At 39.1% G+C, this 19,490-nt stretch overlaps 1 protein-coding gene across 2 annotated transcripts in view; it reads right to left on the bottom strand.

Annotated features, from left to right (window-relative positions):
- The window catches only part of LOC136857364 (uncharacterized), a 99,474-nt gene that overhangs the window by 77,523 nt on the left and 2,461 nt on the right, over positions 1-19,490 (bottom strand). For both annotated transcript variants that reach the window (XM_068225270.1, XM_067135987.2), the window contains exon 2: positions 1,007-1,183. In XM_068225270.1, the coding sequence (XP_068081371.1) occupies positions 1,007-1,183 (177 nt within the window). The remainder of the gene's footprint in view (positions 1-1,006; positions 1,184-19,490) is intronic.

Consider the following 19,490-nt stretch of genomic DNA (forward strand, 5'->3'; position numbering starts at 1 on the left):
TCTAATATTATTCTTACTGTTACTCTTCCATAATTTTTCTATTATTTTTTGACTGATTCTATTTTCTGGTGACTGTATTAAATGCCCTAAGAATGATATTTGTTTCTTTTTCACTGTGTTAGTCACAGGTTCTATTTCTTTATAAACTGTTTCAATAGAAGCTAGTCTCCAGACGCCACTTACTTGATAATTTTTATTTAAACAGGTTCTCACTATTCTCCTTTCTAACTTGAGTACTCTATCTATTGCAACTGTGTTTGTTGTTTTTTGAATAATGTTTCACATGCATATGTAATTTGTGGCTTTTTATTGTATATATTCTTGGTAACATGCTGTGCTGTAACCCAGTTTATCTATTCTATTTTGCCATGCTGGTTTCTTGTTCTGGTTATATGTGATTATTTCACCTACCGGTATATATTTAAATTTTTCTACAATTTTCATTTCTGGTCTCCCAGCTTAATTTTGTTTGCTAGGGAAAGTTGAGTTAGAATAATTTTTTTTTTCAAATGAAATTTTCAAACCTGTATTTTTGAGCTATTTCCTGTAAAGAAATTATTTGTTGTTTTGTTTCCTGAATATTATTGGCCAGAAAAGCTAGAACATCAGCAAATCCTAAACAGTTCAATTTTATGTTAACCTTTTAGGATCCAATTTTTATATTTTTTGAGTTGTTCTTGTAACTTTCCCTCATAACGTACTCTAGTGCACAGTTAAAAAGGAGAGGTGACAATCCGTCACCCTGTCTTAAACCAGTTACGAAGAATGGTTTAGAAAGTTCTCCTCCGAACTTAATTTTAAACATTATATTAGAGTAAGTTCAACGAATCTGATTAGCTTTGGGTGAAGTCTGAAATGTCTTAAAATTGTTAATAATGATTGTCTGTGAATGGAGTCCTAAGCTTTCTTGAAATCTATAAACGTTATTGAAAGGGGCTTGTTTCGTTTTCTGTAATTATTTTAAAATTCGGTCCCAAGTACAATTGAAATATTTCTAATAACTTACCTGCAATTTAAGCATTAGTTCCTCTTTTTGACGTCTAACAGTTTCCTGAAGAATTCCAGCACTACCTAGTATCTCTGCCAAAGAGGTGTGCTGTTCACGGTAAGCTGCCAACTGCACCATCAACTCATTTTGCTGACTATCTAGAACTCCTTCCAGATCACTAGAATGTTCACCTCTCTGCATCAAGTAAAAAAAATGCAACTATCAATAATGCTGAACTATTCCCAATATACAAAACACACTTGAAGCTCAACATCATTCTCCAAGAGTATGTCATTATTCTGCCAGCATAAATGCAGTTTATTACGCAAGAAAAGCAGCTCAATATGTTCTGGTTGATTTCCAACATACGAGTAGTGTTGAAAAAATGTTGCAAAGTTTGGGCTGGGAAGACTTGGGAGAAAAGAGACAAGCTGCTCGACTAAGTGGTATTGTATTGAATAGGTGGAAGAAAAATAAAAAATAAAATACTATTTTTTATATAAATTACTTTCAATGCGGATTTCACAATGATTCTTACAACTTGTAAGTGGTATGTTCCGAGCTGTCAGTGGAGAGATGGCATTGAATGACAGTAGAAGAGTAAGTGTGAGTGGTGCTTTTAAAGGTAGGAAAGATCACAACATGAAGATAAAGTTGTAATTCAAGAGGACAAATTGGGGCAAATATTTGTTAATAGGAAGAGGAGATAGGGATTGGGATAATTTACCAAAGGAGATTGGGGCAAATATTTGTTAATAGGAAGAGGAGATAGGGATTGGGATAATTTACCAAGGGAGATGTTCAATAAATTTCCAAATTCTTTGCAATTATTTACGAAAAGACTAGATAAAAAACAGGCAAAGAATCTGCCATCTAGGCGACTGCCCTAAATGCAGATGAGTAGTGAGTGAATTCTTCAAACAGTGACATCACAGTTGGAATTAAAAAAAAAAAAAGAAAAAAAAAAGAAATGGCCCATATTTGTGACCTGTTGCGTGGAAAGGGACCAAAAGACGGATATTACATTTTTGAGAATTTCGTGGTTCTAAAATTGTCATGAGATACTAAGCATTTAAAAAAAGAGTTCATGCTTCTAGGTGCAATACTTCAGAAGATATTATTGACCATTGCTATTTTGAGAAAAAGACAATTATAGTTTTCATTAATTTTCTTACCAAATGTATATAATTTTCATAACATCGAGTGGCAAAGACCCTCGAACTGCTGCGCAACTTAATTTGTTGACCCATAAGTAGCACAAGAAATCAAAATATAGAAATGGAATATTTTTTACACCCCAGACACTTTTGTACAGGTCTCCTGTAAAATTTCCCTTGCTGACTTTGGGTCCCTTTCCACAAACACGTCACATTTTCATGTACCTACACCCACACGTACAAAATACCTTCCTTAATAATGAGAAATTCAGATATGATACCTGAGGATCAAACCAGAACAGAAAACGGAAACTCAACATATCACCTAAAAGTCCACCAACGCCATAAAAAAAAACATTAGTACAATTATAGCAATCACAATATATACAAGTAATGGAAACGAACAGACAAGTGTCAATCAAGTCATATACAGGATGGTCGGAAACAACATGAACAGAGTATATGAGTGTTAGAGCGTTGGTCACACTGATAAGTGATTTGAAAAAATTCTATCGATATCTTGCGCCATTGTCATTTTACCAGTTGATGAAGTTTGCCGTTCAGATCGAAATTCAAATAAAGGCTTTACAAGGCGGTGTTGCTAAATCTTCATGTGGCTTGGTCGGGCTTGAGAGCCATGCCCAGAAATGAGCATCACACACTAACACACTGTGGGTTTCAGCCAATGCCACCGTAGCATGCTTGCTACGGGATGAGCCTATCAGCAGGGAGATCCTTGTTCAAATCCCTCCCCCCCTGGTGCAGTTTACTTCTTCTATTGGCATTCTCAAGGCGGTCATAAGCCACGTGCAGATTTTGCAACACCACTTCGCAAAGCCCAACTGAAGTTGCCCGTGAAGCGATCTCATTGGCTAACTTCAGCAGCTAATAAAATGACAATGCCGCGGCATATCTAATTATATTTTTCCAATTATTTACCTGTATGACCAATACTTTAAAGCTCATATATCTGGTTCACGTTGTTTCCAACCACCCTGTCTAGAAATACAGAAACATGAATACATAACGGGATAAACACAATGACCAATCAGGAATGGGAAAGAGAGATATAGGAAAGGAGAAAAGGACAAATATAAAAATGCAAAAGGACAAGGACAATCCATATCTTCATGCACTAGCACAGGGCCTCTCAGAGTGCACGGTGCAAAAGATGACTTCGCTTGGCTGACCACAGTGCAGATCCCCACTCCTCGATTTGGAGCAATAGCGCTGTCTCTCTCTTTCCCCACGCCTATCTCGCTCGCTCCTCCTGTCTCCCTCTTCCTCACTTGCTCCGTAGCGCTCCAAATCCAAGCAGAGTTGAGTCGAGCTTAGCCGAGTAGCCCAGAGACGAAGCATTGGTCCTAGCCAAGCCGAATGGGACCAACGCACTGTGCACAGGAACTCTACGCCTCAATTCGCACGCGTGAGATTTTGGGCGTTTGAGAGGCCCTGCACTAGCACCTTAACCCTTTGGGGTCCAATGTCGGACTCAGTCCGACATCGTTAATTTTCAGTTCCGGTCCTATGTCGGACCTAGTCCGACACAACTTTAAGGTTATATATTTCGTATGCTGGAGCAGAAATGGCGCCGAGCTTTACGCAGTATACAGCCTTGGCATTTCTCTCTTGCCTTCTGCTATCTGCTGTTCATTCCTTTAAGCTGAATTGTGATTTCTTTGGAGATAGTTCCTCACTGTCACAGCTGTGTTTACTTTCGTTACCAACATGGCGTCCACCAGCCGCAGCATGGAGCCTGATGATATTTACGAACAGTTATGTGATAGTGGCGATATTGACGATGATTTGTTGACGGATTCTGATGGTGACATTAGTATTCCTGAATCTGAGTATGATATTTCAAGTGAGGAGGAAAATGACATGGAAGATAGTGGCGAAAGCGCTGATGTAGTGGGTGATGAATGGAAAGTTTGTGAAGAAGGTGACCGTATTTTTCCCAAGTATTCTCACAACAGTGCTATGGGATACAAACCTCCTACTACAGGAAAGAAGCCGGTAACTCCTTTGGATTTCTTTTTGTTGCTGTTCCCGGTTTCACTGTTCTCCGAAATATGTAAGGAAACTAACAGGTATGTAAGAGAATGTATTACCAAACGTATGCCGTTGCAGCAACATTCGATAGGGTGGAACTGGGTCGATGTTACCGTCGATGAAATGATGGCATTTCATGGTGTTCTTCTGAATATGGCACGAACAAAAAGGAAAACTCTAAAAGAACATTTTTCAGACTTGTGGCTCTATTCATCTACCTTCTGTGAGGACATTTTTTCTCGGAAAAGATTTCTTCAGATATTCTGGGGCTTTCATGTTTCACCCCCTCCACAATAAAGTTCATCAACAATGGTAACAAGAACGAGTAAAGTTAGAAGTGTCTTAGAATGTGTAGGGAAGTCATTCTTGGAATTTTATAGGCCAAGTCAGTATCTTTCACCTGACGAATCGACTGTAAGCTTCAAGGGGCGTGTCCTTTTCAAAATGTATAATCCACAAAAGCCAACAAAGTGGGGGATTAGGATATATGTTATTGCTGATGCATTGAATGGGTATGTTCTGTCCATGATTCCTTACTTTGGCTCGTTTACTACGCTAAATTTACTTTTCCCTGATTTGACATTTGGCAGTAGAATAGTTTTGCAGCTGGTGACAGACGTACTTCAAGTTACTCAAGCTGTAGGTTATCATTTGTTTACTGATCGATTTTACACTAGTATGGAACTGGCAAGAGAACTGTTGAAAAGGAAAATTCATCTAACTGGGACTGTGCTATTGAATCGGAAGGGACTACCACCTCAGCTGAAAGATAGGAGACTAAATCTGAAGAAGCATGAAATTCGTCCTCTGTGGAAGGAAGAAAAGTTCATGGTATTTTCGTGGAAAGACAAGCGCACTGTGTCAGTTCTTAGTACATGGCACAACCCATCAATGGTGGAGGTAGTCAGACACAACCGTAATGGGCAAGGAGAAGAAAGAATTTTAAAGCCTGTTGCCATTATAGATTACACAGGCAAAATGGGAGGAGTCGATCGTGCTAATCACTACTGCTCATCTTATGGTTTTGTAGTGAAAAGTCTGAAGTGGTGGAGGAAATTGTACTTCTGGGTGTTGGAGGTAGCTTTGGTGAACAGTTTTCACCTATATAACTTGCAACAAAAGGCAGAAAATAAGCCTGAGGTGAATCACAAGACTTTCAGGGACCGAGTTATTATGGGGCTTGTTGGGGACGTTAGGAACAAAAATGCCCGTAAGCGCGGCCGACGGAGCAGCTGTGACGAAGAACTTCGACTGAACGGGAAGCTACACATCATAGATGCTCATCAGGACAAAAAAACCAAGGACTGTGCCGTGTGTTTCGACAGGAAAGTGAAAGGGGGCAGAAAGGAGACATTTTTTTGTGAGACCTGTCCAGGGAACCCAGGACTACACCCGAACAAATGCTTCCGGAAGTACCATACTTTGAAAAAATATCGCTGATAATGTGGTTAACTTGACTGATAATAAATAAATTTGAAGTTCGTATTATTAATGTAAAAATTCACCTTTTTACTTATGTGAGTACTTCCTTCCCATATTTGCCTAATGTCAAATTGGACCTGTGCAGGATGCAGGTAGAAAATCAATTGGACTCCAAAGGGTTAAAATACAATAGATAGGCTCTCTCATCAATGCCAGTTCCTTCACAACAGTTTCTTCTCAGTCCCTGGCAAGCTCTGGCCTGATCTATCATTGTGTTTATCCTATTCTTTATTTTTATACAACAAGTTCCCAAAGTCGCCTTCTCTCTTGAAATGAACTGAGAAGATTACAGAATTTACTACACAACATAATTTTTTCATTTTAAGACAAGAGATCACATCTCAGTATCATATTATAACTATGCTTTTACACGTTAATAATCAAGATTCAAGTAAGACTTATTACATTAGTGTCCATTAACTTTTATTTTGATGCTGCTTAACTATAGGCTGTGTACTTCTAAGATTCAAGATGTCAGCAACTAGTGTGTAGTACTAGTGTCTAGCTTTTTTTTTTTTTTCCTCCTTTTTCTTTGCCATTTGTTTTACGTTGCACCGACACAGATAGGTCTTATGGCGACGATGGGATAGGAAAGGCCTAGGAATGGGAAGGAGGCAGCCGTGGCTTTAATTAAGGTACAGTCCCAGCATATTTGCCTGGTGTGAAAATGGGAAACCATGGAAAACCATATTCAGGGCTGCCGACAGTGGGGTTCGAACCCACTATCTCCCAGATGCAAGCTCACAGCTGTGCGCTCCTAATAGCATGGCCAACTCACCCGGTTGTCCTTAAGCTTTTATTAGTACATCACTGAACTGTACATTATGTACCTTCAAAAATCAATCCACTGAAGATGACCCAAAATAGTGGTCGAAATATGTATGGTCGATAATGTAAAAACGACATCTTCATAGATGAAGTAGATAATGTTAATGTATCTAATAGGAGGGCTCAAACATTTAATGTATGTTGTACAACTGATATAGGCAGATATATGAAGAAAGAAAACAAAGAAGATATTCATAAAATGGTATAATTGTAAATTGTTTTAATGACATGAGAGCCATGCTAGAGATTACTAGTACTAGAAAACAGACTTCTCACAAAGTGGACAATAGGTCATCCTATATAATAGGATAACAATGTTAGATAGAATACCTACAGAACAAGTGGTGCCATCTCACTGTGAATCACACAAAATACTTGGCATTACACAGACACATGATGGGCTACAGACCAGTCAAGAGATCAACGGAGTTAAATCAAAGATGACATCTAATGAGCGACGAGTCGATGCAATGGATGCAAACAAGCGCGGACAGGGACAGGTGCTATCTGGTGGACTAGTGGCTATCTGGCTACCACAAACCTAGCCTAGGTGAAATTCAAAGCTTACACCAAGATCGAGACACAATGATACTAAACTTCAAATGGATCTCCGTGAGAGCCATATATTCAGGGCCACTAACACCTGTTGAAGAGCTGATAGCAACCATCATATTTTCCATAGGTCACGGAATAATGGAGATAACATGGAGATTATAACTACTGAGCAAAAATTAGAGACTATGAACTCTGATCAATGCAATCAGGACCAGATGCCATCTAGTGGGCAACCGGACAAGTTCCAGCTGGGCAACAGAGATAGCCACATGGAGTGGTGGTGGTGGTGGTGGTGGTGGTGACTTTTTGTTTTAAAGAGGAAGTACAATTAGGTAATTATCCTTTCTGAACAAATTAAGGGGAAAAGAAATTTAAAATAATACAAAATTATTTAATCAACGAAGGAATTTCGAAAAAAAGTACAAAATATAACATAAAATTATTGTATTAAGCCACAGAAATCACTAAGGATCAAAAGGAAAAGTGAGTTCCCTGAGTAACAGAACACTTTCAATTTACATACCCTTGATTAATCCACTATTGCACAAAAAGCGGATGATGAGATCAGCAGTAGTTGCGTCATTGGCTAATATGCATTTGAGTGCTTCCTGCAGACCGAGACTCGGTCTTAGGCCAGAGAGATCGGCGCACTCTGTGAGGATGTGGGCCACGGTGAAGTTGGCACCACAAGAACACACTGGGGTGGGGTTCTTCCTTCTTTAGGAGATAAGAGGGAGTAGATCGTCCGTGACCTATCCTTAGCCTACACAATAATATGGCCTCTCTCCATGAAGGCCGGAAAGAGGACCGCCACACGGTGGTTGTCTTCTTAATTGCTCTCAGCTTGTTGGGAGTTCGGATAGCTAGCCACTTCGATTCCCAAGACGCCAAGATGGTTCAATGTAGCTGAGAACAAATATATCTAGCAGGTACATTCATAGATCTTGGAGATAAAAGTACCGATTCCTTTGCAGCTTCAGCCACCAGCATCACTTAACCTGGCTAGAAGGTCATGAATCTACTGCACCCGTGGGCGTTGTGAGAAACAGGTTTCAATAGACTGCAGACAACTTAACAAATCAGTACACATAAGAACATGGTTTCTTGTGTCACCCAGCGCAAACTGCAGAGCTTCTAAGATGGAGTAAAACTCCGCAGTATACATGCTGCTTATACTAGGAAGCAAGATCTTCATGCTCATAACATCAGTGATAAAAGAGCAACTAATATTTTCTCTGTATTTAGAATCATCTGTGAAGATATGTCTCATGGACGGATACTGGTGAATGAAGTCCTGGAAATACCTCTGATAAATGGAGGAATCCGTGTACACCTTGAGTCCACGGAGTAGATCTAGACGTATACCCAGTCGTGGAACTAACTATGGAGGTACCTCGCAAAAAATCTGTTCAAGACAACCACCGATATATATATTTAATTCACGACACAAGCTATCAATCTATTAAAGAAACTATTTAAAATAGTTTTATGTTGAGTCCACCTTGTCAATACACCTTCTACATTTTGAAGCACCCATCTTTGGGGTACATCAGATCAATCACTTCTTAGATGCTTGTGCTCTTTTCTTCTCCCAACAGTTCTTCATTCTAACTGATCTCCTCCTCCTTTCCTCCTCTGATATCTGAATCGGTTTTCTGGTGTTGTTCTTAACTTGGAACCTCTTAGTTTTGTCCATGGTCAGGGTTTTGGCTGTACCATTCTTTAACATGAGTTCGGTAATCTTAAGATCTCTCGGATCCTTTTCAACTTTTTTAAACCAATTGGGTTTAGCCTTTTTATTTTTTTTTATTTATTTTTTTTGTAAAAGAATTCAAGGATCTGTTTAGTTAATCTGTCAGGTTTCATTCGGAATATGTGTCCATAGAAATCAATCTTCCTTTTCCTCATGGTATCCAAAGAGTCTCTCCGACTTTACGTAGAGGAATTCATTTCTATAAACGATAGGAAATTATTTTATCATACATGTTTCAGGAAAATCATCCATTCCCTTCATCAGTAATGTCAGTTCAAGGAATAAAACAATATAACACTATCTTTCATTTTTTTTTTTTTACAATTTGAAAAAGTATTGTATCCTAATCCACCATACCAATGAATAAAGAAACTAATGAAATATTATGAAAATGATCATTACATAAAATTTAATATTTTGTTGAATTGAATGAGAATACCTAAATCAATTTAAGATCTTCAAGTTTTCCTTTTTTTCTTTTTCTTCCTTAAATGATCAAACGCTAGTTTATAGAAAGGGTTCTATTCTGTACGTCTTTCATTTAAACTTGATTCAAAGTCATTTTTTATGGAAGATAAATTTCTAAACTTTCCAAAACATTCATGAATTTTTCCTTTTTGGCCGAATGTACTAACTCCATGTCATTAGAAATGTCTGTAAACTTATGATTCTTTTCAACCATGTGCTCTCCCATTGCCGAATGTCTTTTATGATTGACTACATTAACATGTTCCTTGTACCTTATAGCAAAACTTCTTCCAGACTGTCCTATGTATCGTTGTCTACATGTTTGGCATGTCAATTTGTAAATTCCTAATTTATTAAATATACATTTATTCTCTATTTTATCTGAATCAAAAACTTATCTTATTAATATTATTATCAATTTGGTATGCGACATTGATGTTCCTTTTCCTGAAAATTTTAGCCACTTGATAAGAGTGCTTATTTCAAAAAGTTACAAATGCAAATTTCTTTTTCTCCTTTCGCTCTTGAATTAAAGTTGTTTTTGGTTCATTTTTCATTTTATTTATCATTCTATTAACAAATTGTCTGGAGTATCTGTTCCTACAAGCAATTTGGTGGATTATATTTATCTCTCCATTATAATTCTTCCCAGACATAGGAATGTTCATAGCTCTATTAAACTGTAAAACGTTGTATTTTTATGTTGACCTGGATGATTGGGAGTCATTTCTGATAACAGTATCTGTTTGAGTATCTTTTCTCAAAATTTGAAAAGTAAAATGACCAGAATTTCTAGTAATTGTTAAATCTAAATAATATAAAGATCCATCATTTTCACATTCGATCGTAAAATGCACTTGTTTATCCAAAGTATTTAAATACTCTAATATATCATCAAGTTTAACCTTTTGTTCATCGATAATAACATATATATCAACATATCTTAACCATGTAATCAATCCATCTATTTTATCTACTCTTTTATTATATTCCATGTAATCCATGAATATGTTTGCTAAAATACCTGAAGCCGGCGAACCCACTGCTAGGCCTTTAGACTGTTTTGTAAATTTTGTCAAAAATGAAATAGTTATTTTCCAAAGTAAATTCTAGTAATGTTAACACATTGGAGACCGAGCCCGAGTGTGTATCTGGGTGGGTAACAGCGCAGACTGACCGCGCCCGAGGCTAACTCGGGCCCGTGTATTTGTTATATTGTCAACACAGCCAGAACGAGAACCGCGTGGAAACTATACATACCACTTTGTAGAACTCTTATTACAGTCATACCGTGCACTCGTCTAGCAGCTTGTTTTTTTGAACGAGTTCGCTTCTACACTCCATGCTTCCAGCCTTGCTTCCAGATGCTCAAGGCGCATGCTTTCAGAGTTTTGGTTACATCATGCTAGGTGTTTAGACTGTGTTTTGTTTCTCCTATCGTGAGTGGATCATTGAAGGAGAGATTTTTGATGACAGTGGTAGATGATTCAGACCTAGACCCTGATTTCGAACTTCATGTTAGTGACGAAGGTATTTATAACCTATTCTATCATATTCCACTCAGGTTTGATATTGCACCTTGTAGTTTATTTAGCTAATGTTTCATGATCTTCATATGACTAGAGATTCATTTAGAACAAAGTAATGCAAGCGATGATAATTCAAAGTCAGGGACTGATTCACATTCGCCGGGTACTTCTGGTGATTTGGATGCACTTGCAAAGTCTGTGCAGCTAAAAGAAAAGCATAAAATGGGAAAGTAACTAGAAAAGAGACTTGCTAGTGGTGTCCAATGTGTTCTGTAGCACAGTGTGTCCCTGAATACTTCAAACTACTCCACACTCAAGCTCATTATTTGTAAGACTTTGTTGTCAGACTTTTTATTTTCTTTGCTGTTGCAAAAGGCACACCATTGGAAAATGTGTAATGTGAAAAGTATTCAATAGATCTTAATGCAACTTTTTTATCTGGAGAATAGACACTTTAAATTTTTTGATGACACGTGTGTTACAATTGCAACCTACCTAATATTTCCTATAATTTTTTAAAAACCTTCAAAATATGGCCGTCTGCCTGCCTATATGCCACCTTAAGACACTCCAATGTGTTAATTCTCCTATTTCCAGCTTACTTAATTTGCTGTGTTGCATTAAATTCTATCTTATTATTTTTACAGTATCTACAATAGGAATGTTGGAGTACATATCTTTCTTATCCAAACTATGTATCTGTAGTAGTCTGTTAGCTAAATGTTTTTGATTCTGTTACAAAAGTCAACAGTATTAATTAGGTGCATCTGGCAATTAAACTTAGTGTTCTTTCAAAAATCTTTGTAAAACTTTGGCCGTCTTATATACCGAACTATTTCTAAAATTAATTATTTGTCTAATAGGAATTTCTTGTTGATGAATTTTCAGTAGTGCCCTAAAAGTAGGTATTTCTCGGCTCAATAAAAATTTTGAACAGTTTCTTTAATAGATTCAGACAAGTCAATACAGGATCAAATAAAATACTTATGGTTAAGTTTATCAACAACAAGTTATCAATTCGAAACCTGAGCGGCCATGTGGTAGTATTGGGTACTAAAGATGCATTGATAACTTGGAAGTAGCAGCATTTCATGAATTTTGGCAGCATACATGAGGAGTAACTGCTGCCTCCTTATTCATAAAGATGGAACTCCTGCTTCAGTGAGTAGTCTGGGAATGGGGCTAGTATGGAAAGCTCCCGCTGTCGGCCTAACTCCAGTGAACACCGTCTAAAAGGCTCAGTGTAGATTTTGATGCTGAGCCGTAAGTCGCACTACCATAGTCCATTCGGGAAAGGACCTTTGCCATGTAGTAACGTAACAGCACCACACGGTTAGCCCCCCATGAAGTGCCTCTGAGAAACTTAAGCATGTTAAGTCTCTTCATGCAGGCAACCTTCAGCTAACGGATGTGGAACTGCCACGTTAGTCTCTTATCAAAACAGAATCTGCAGGTGTCTACCACTGGTAAGACACTGTTTCACAAGCGAACCTCTGGTTCAGGATTCACATCCGACGTTGACAGGAGTGTACAACTGAGGTTTTCGCCACTGAAAATTGAAAACCATGTTGCAGGGCCAATCACTCGACTCTGTTAAAAGCTTGCTGTAGCTGTCTCTAGGCAAACGCCACCCTTCCAGAGCTGTAATGTAGAGCTTAATTGTCTACATACAGTGATGGCACGACTGCAGGCCCAGGAACGGCAACTATGCTGTTGATGGCGAATGCGAACAGCGTAACACTCAGCAGAGATCCCTGTGGTACTCAATTTTCATGAACATAATATTGAGAAAATGCATTCCCTACACAAACTCGAAAGACCCAGAGGGACATGAAGTTCTCAATAAACGTTGGCAAATTTCCCCTAAATCCCCATTGGTGTAGTGTGGAGAGAATCCCATATCACCAGGTAATATCGTAAGCTTTCTCCAGGTCAAAAAATATGGCGACCAAGTGTTCCTTTCGGAGAAAGGCCACCTGAATGGCACTCTCCAATCTGACCAGATGATCGGTGGCAGACCCTTGAGAGCAAACACCACACTGGTATTAAGACAAGAGACCTTCCTTTACCATGGCCCACACAAGATGCCGTCATGAAATGGAGGAAAGAATTACAAGGAAATTAACAGAGTATGCAAGTCATGTTGGAGACTTGATCAGCCAAACTCAAGATGATAGTACATGAGGAAATTAACATGCAAGCTACAATGCATGATGGTGAACTTATCTCCCAATAAAGTAAGGTTGATTTAAGAGGAAATATCTTAAATTCTGAAGTGGAGCAATCAACCGCCTCAAATGTGACATCTATGGACACTTTGATGAATCAAAATCGCACATACAGTGATGTGATTTCAGATTCTCTACCTGCACAACAGAAACCCACGTACTTCAACACACAGCCAACAATCTTGACAACAGTAGATGCACACATGATCAACTAACAATACATCAAATATATTTGAATTACAGACAGCAGAACCAAGAACATCGTTATATATAAGACGACTCCACTATAATATCACTGTAGAAATGGTACAACGCCACTTAATTAATCTCAATGTGACAAATATTACTGAATGCGAAGAACTTCCTACCAGCAAAACACTTAAAAGCTCTAAGAGTACTTACACCTCTACAGGATCTGACAAATGTTTACGCCCCAGGAGCGTGGCCGAATGGTATCATCGTGAGAAGATGCCGGCTTTTTCGCTCCCGCAAAACAGGAATTTCACTCCCACCCTAATCAGCTGAACATTTTATTATGGAATGATGAAGGCCTAAAGAGCGCCATAACATTGGCAAATATTTACCTACTGTATTCACATGATTTACACATACTCCTAGAAGCTCTGTCATCAAACCGATAGACATTAATGGATTCTACGCACAAGGGCCAAGAGGGAGACCGTTGCGCGGCACTTCATGCTACTACAAACATAGCCCAAGTAAAATTCAAAGCTTACACCAAGACCGGGACAAAATGATATTAAACTTTGAATGGATCTCTGTGATAGCCATATATTCAGTGCCACTAACACCTATTGAAGAGCTGATAGCAACAATCCTGTTTTCCGTAGGTCACGCAGCTCCGGACAGAGACAAGGCAAGTATATGCAAAGTAATTCAAACCTTCGACCTCCATTTCAGTGTCAGTTTCACCGGCAAATGTTGGAACAGTATCATATTTGCCTTCTTCAAAATAGCTTTCAGCAGGAGAATATTGTAACTTCTTCTTGAGGCGCCTTCTCCTAGCGGAGGTTGGCAGTCCACATAGCCAGCTCTGGACGTGATGTTGCAGCATGGAAAGCATCTTCTGAAGTGCAGTTGTGCCATCTTCGGATGTCTTTCAGCCATGAATTCCTCCTCCTGCCAACAGACCTTCTCCCATGTATTTTACCTTCAATGATGAGTTGTAATAGCTGGTACTTCTCGCCTCTCATAATGTGCCCTAGATATTGGGTTTTTCTTTTTTTAACAGTAAGTAATAGTTCTTTTTTTGTTTCTTCATGCGATGAAGGACTTCGTCATTTGAAATTTTCAGCACCCAAGGTATTCAGAGTAGGCGGCGATAAAGATACATTTCAAAAGCATCAATTCTTTTTTCTAGATTTTGGTCAAGGGTCCAGCTTTCACATCCAAAGAGAAAAATGGAGAATACATAGCACCGAATCATTCGCATTCTTAATTGCACAATCAGATCCGATTTTGTAAATAGCTATTTCATGCTAAAAATTGCCTCCTGGCCTGTTCTATTCTAGATTCTATCTCTCTCTTAGAATCATATTCCTCATCTAGCACAGCACCCAAGTATTTGAAGGAGGATACTTGTTCAATCTTACTGCCATTAATGACAGGGTTACTGGAATTTTTCTTTTAGAGAAGACTACAACTTTGGTCTTGGAAGCGTTGACAAACAGGCCAAACTCTTTACTACGCTGGACTATTTTGTCTATCGTGCGTTGGAGCACAGGTAATTCATTTGCTATGACAACAGTATCTTCTGCGTACCTGATATTGTTAATTGCCTGTCCATTTATAACTATCCCGCTGTTTTCCTCCAACGACACCTCCCTAAATATTGCCTCAGAATAAATATTGAATAAGAGAGGTGACAGCACACAACCCTGATGAACACCTTTTCTGATTGTTATTCCGCACTTCCTCAGCATTTGTGATGAGAGATATCCATAAGAGGTTTCTGTTTGTGTGTTCTTGTGTTTCTCTATTTCACCAGCATTATTTCCGAGAATAATCATCCGAAGATGATAAAGAACGTTCAGCGGTGTAAGGTGGTCGCAAAATACTCCTCGAGAACGGATCTGGGAAACCAAATTCTCGAGTGAATCTTGGTTCAGTTGGTGGGTTAAAATGTACTTCATTCCTAGATTCTGAACTTCTGAGATGATAATAATAATAATAATAATAATAATAATAATAATAATAATAATAATAGTGTGTGGACTCCGTAGAGACCTGGTGCACGTCATTCGAGATGACGCCGTATAGGTGACCTGCGCGTCTAAACGTTCATAATGTACCCGAGATTCTGTTGACAGAAGTGTTCTAGTTTCATCATATCGCGGTGATATAGAGTCCACGTTTCACATCCATATAGCAGGGTGGAGATGACAACTGCCCAATATATTATCAATGTTGTGTATTTTTTAAAATCTTTATTGAGCAAGACCCTATGTGTAAGATATCTAGAAACTATATGGACAGCACGCAAGGTTAGTATATCCACTTCTTCCTTACTTCATCATTTTTTGGGAAACAAATATTTTATATGACTTTTGGAAGGATCATTCCTGGTTTTCACCAGCTGTTAGTGCACACAGCAACTGTACGCCTCATAGCAGGCATGTTCATATGCAACCGGAGACAAATCAATTCAAGTCAAACATGAAATAACACTGGCATAAGAAAGCAGCTATTCACCCAAGGACTAATAGAAAACACCACGAAACTATAAAATAAAAACTGCAACTCACATGCACATATAAATAAACTCGCACACTACTTGCATACAGTATTACTGCACAGACTTTTACCACGACTGGCGTTCAAGGTTATTGACCTTCGCGGTGAGTAACTGGCTGACATCATAACCAAGCGTAGCCGAAGCCCTCCGAATGCAGAAAACCTTATTCTGGGGGACCTGTTTTATACTAACCTTGGGACAGACAGACAATACTAGCAGGAGACTTAAACTGCCAACTGGACCTCAAGAACCATAGAGCGAAAGAACTACTAGATATAATGGTGGAGGAAGGTTTCATCCTTGTCGACAAGGCTGAAAATAGAACGTACTTTACACATTCAGGGAGCTGCACTACAGATTTAGTTTTCTATAAAGGTCACAACATTAAGCTATTAAATTACACTGTGTGTCTTACCACAAAAGAGGCTATGATAAAGAAACATTGCCCAGTTTCGGCACAATTTACCGTCTCAGGAATGGAGAAGAGACAATAATAATGTTATTTGCTTTACGTCCTACTAACTACACTTTTACGGTTTTCGGAGATGCCGAGGTGTCGGAATTTCGTCCCGCAGGCGTTCTTTTACATGCCAATAAATCTACCGACACGAGGCTGACGTATTTGAGCACCTTCAAATACCACCAGACTGAACCAGGATCAAACCTGCCAAGTTGGGTTCAGAAGGCCAGCGCCTCAACCGTCTGAACAACTCAGCCTGGCAGGAGAAGAGACAAGAGCCTGAAGATACTAAACCCTCATGACAGATCAACAAAGATATTCTTTAACTGAAAACTGAGGAATGGAAAGAACTTAATACATAAAGAACAACGACATAGACGTAGCCGCCCTTTTCACAGAAAAGACAATTAAATCAGCAATTATATATGTGGAAAAGGAATATCACGAATATGGTTCGACAAAGAGCGCTTTATGATGAGAAAGAGTGTCATGGATGTTATGCACGTAGCAGAATTTAACCCAAGCCAGGAGGCAATAGAACAATGAGGCATCATCAAGAAGGTATACAAAAGGCTACTGTTAGTAAAACTCAAGGAACACCTGGAAAAAGAGGCGAAGAAAAACTCATGAAACTCATAAGCAACATTCTGACAACTAACTACCTACAAATTGATGACCGTTTTACAACTCTGAATCTGATAATGCAAACCAATGGAGTACTGCAAGGTGACCCACTCAGCAACATATGACGTGGTGGTGGCAACCAAGCTTGCAACCATAAATGTTAACATATTCTTGTATGGGGATGATATGGTCAATGGTTCGAGTTCCCTACCTGAATTGCAAAAGGTCATTGACAATCTAGAGAGATGGACACAGGATAACAAGATGAAAATCAACACCAAGAAAAACGTAAAAATGAAGTTTAGGAAAGGAGGTAGAGAAGCAGCTAGTGATGAAATTTACCTAAAATCAACCCGCCTCAAGTCAGTAAATACATTCACATAAGTAGGATTGACATTACAAACAACAGCTAGAATCTACGGAGCCCACCAAAGTCTCGAGCAACGGCGGCAACCAAAGCAATATATGAAATTCAAACAATCACGAAGCTTTCACTGCGAACTGCTGAAAGATTATTTGACACAAAAATAGGTCCCATTGCCACATGCGACCAGGAAATCATCGGGAGAAGCTGATCATGGCAGTCTTAAGTTTTCACTTGTAAAGTGTACAGGGTGGGGCAGAGTGGGCTCCCTGATTTGATGGGTTAACTGTATAAAAACCGTACAAGATTATTACAAAAGCTTTTTATTTCTGAAATCTACATACAATGCCATTTTTTTTCATTTGGTTCTAAAAATGATATCGTCCAGGTGACGACCTTGATGAGCGACCCACATATTCAGCCGTTCAATAAAGTTTTCAAAAACTGTGCGCAGCATATCTGGCGTTATTCCAGCGATGACATCAGCAATTGCTTCCTTAAGGGCTTCCACGGTCCTTGGTCGAACTTTATAAACCTCAGATTTGAGGTAACCCCAAAGAAAATAATCGCATGGGCTTAAATCGGGGGATCGAGGGGGCCATGAAACATCCCCTCGTAATGAGATCACGCGGCCGGGAAACTGTTCTTGCAGAAGTTGGCGAGAGCGACGGGCGGTATGAGCCGTGGCACCATCCTGTTGAAACCAAAAGGCTTCCATTTCCATTTCCTCACCATACTCTTCCATTTTGGGGAAGAAAAAGTTCTCCAACATCTCACAATAGCGCACAGCGTTCACAGTAACGGTTGCATCTTCCGATTCAAAAAAGTAGGGGCCAATAATGCCTATGGAGGACACAGCACACCACACAGTCACTTTTGGTGAATGAAGAGGTCTTTGGTGAAGATTGCGTGGGTTTTCAGCTGCCCAGTAACGAAAATTTTGCTACCAAACTGCCTACGAAATGCCCTCTGCGTCGCCACCACACTATCGTTATTTTTAAAAAACGTTTCGACTACAAAACCACGATGCTCGCCAGTCCACGGCACGGTGGCTACTGAAATGGCGTCTTTTCCCCCACCAAATGCTACTACTCCCACTCCTCTTACTCACGTGCACGCTCTTCAGTGATTTATTGAAACTAAGGAGTCCACTCTGCCCCACCCTGTATTTACTGGGTGGACTATTAAACTTAACATTAGTTATTAATTTGGTTCTTAAGACACTCGAAGCAGTCAAGTCATACTTTCTAAAAGGTACCATGGGGATACTGAAATACGCAAAATCTTGACTAACACATGAACTTGCCAAGGAGACCTTCATCGAGGGCCTTCAGATGAAGAGGGGGCTACCATTTACAGATGCCTGGGAGAAACAGTTCAAACAGGACAGAGTGAAGAAAAGAGACAAAATCTGGATACACTTTTATACAATGGAGGCCATGATGAATAGGACATGAACAAACACTAACCAAGACCTGCGACACTTTGTTAACTCAATGGCGGTACAAGGATACCACCATAAGCTGTGTAATACCCAGTACTTATATAACCCAGACAAATCCTGCATATGTAAATCATGCGCTGTGCAATGCAGCCGATACTATCTACTCACTTGTACAAATCTGAGATCTTCTATTGGGATCTTTTGTAAAAGTGAGTGATGAGGGCATAAATGATAATTCTAGTTTGTTCTCAATTCTATGCACAATTTGTGCACTGTATCTTCATATAAAATAATTATTAGCTACTAATGGAATAATTAAAACAGTAGGGCCTCAGCTACCGAGTGCAGACATTTTAATATGATGCTATTTAGGCTGCCTGCATGTCAATTTTACAATTCTGCTTTCCTCCACCAGATTGACAGAGAAACTGTATCTCTGTCAGGTGATCCATGACTAAGTTTTAATTAACTTTGTTGGATGAACACCAAATAAGTCACCAAGTGTCTTTTACATGCCAACATCGAATGACTGCTAATAGAAAAACTTGTCCACAGGAAACTGATGGAAAGTTTACCTTTGGGTGATGCAGAAGGCACTACTAAACAGTGTCAAGCAATGGAGCAACACTGAATGAATACGGAAGTAATAATACGACATGTTCAATGTTGGGCTCGAGACCCCAGTGAGGAATGAAATTATTGCAAGCAAGTGTAAACAGCCCAAAGTGACACACAAATAACAGTTCAACAACTACTCTGACCATTCAGTTAAAAACATTTTACTTAATAGTTGGGTGTCAACA

The sequence above is a fragment of the Anabrus simplex genome, chromosome 1 (genome assembly GCF_040414725.1).
Source record: "Anabrus simplex isolate iqAnaSimp1 chromosome 1, ASM4041472v1, whole genome shotgun sequence".
Lineage (NCBI taxonomy): Eukaryota > Metazoa > Arthropoda > Insecta > Orthoptera > Tettigoniidae > Anabrus > Anabrus simplex.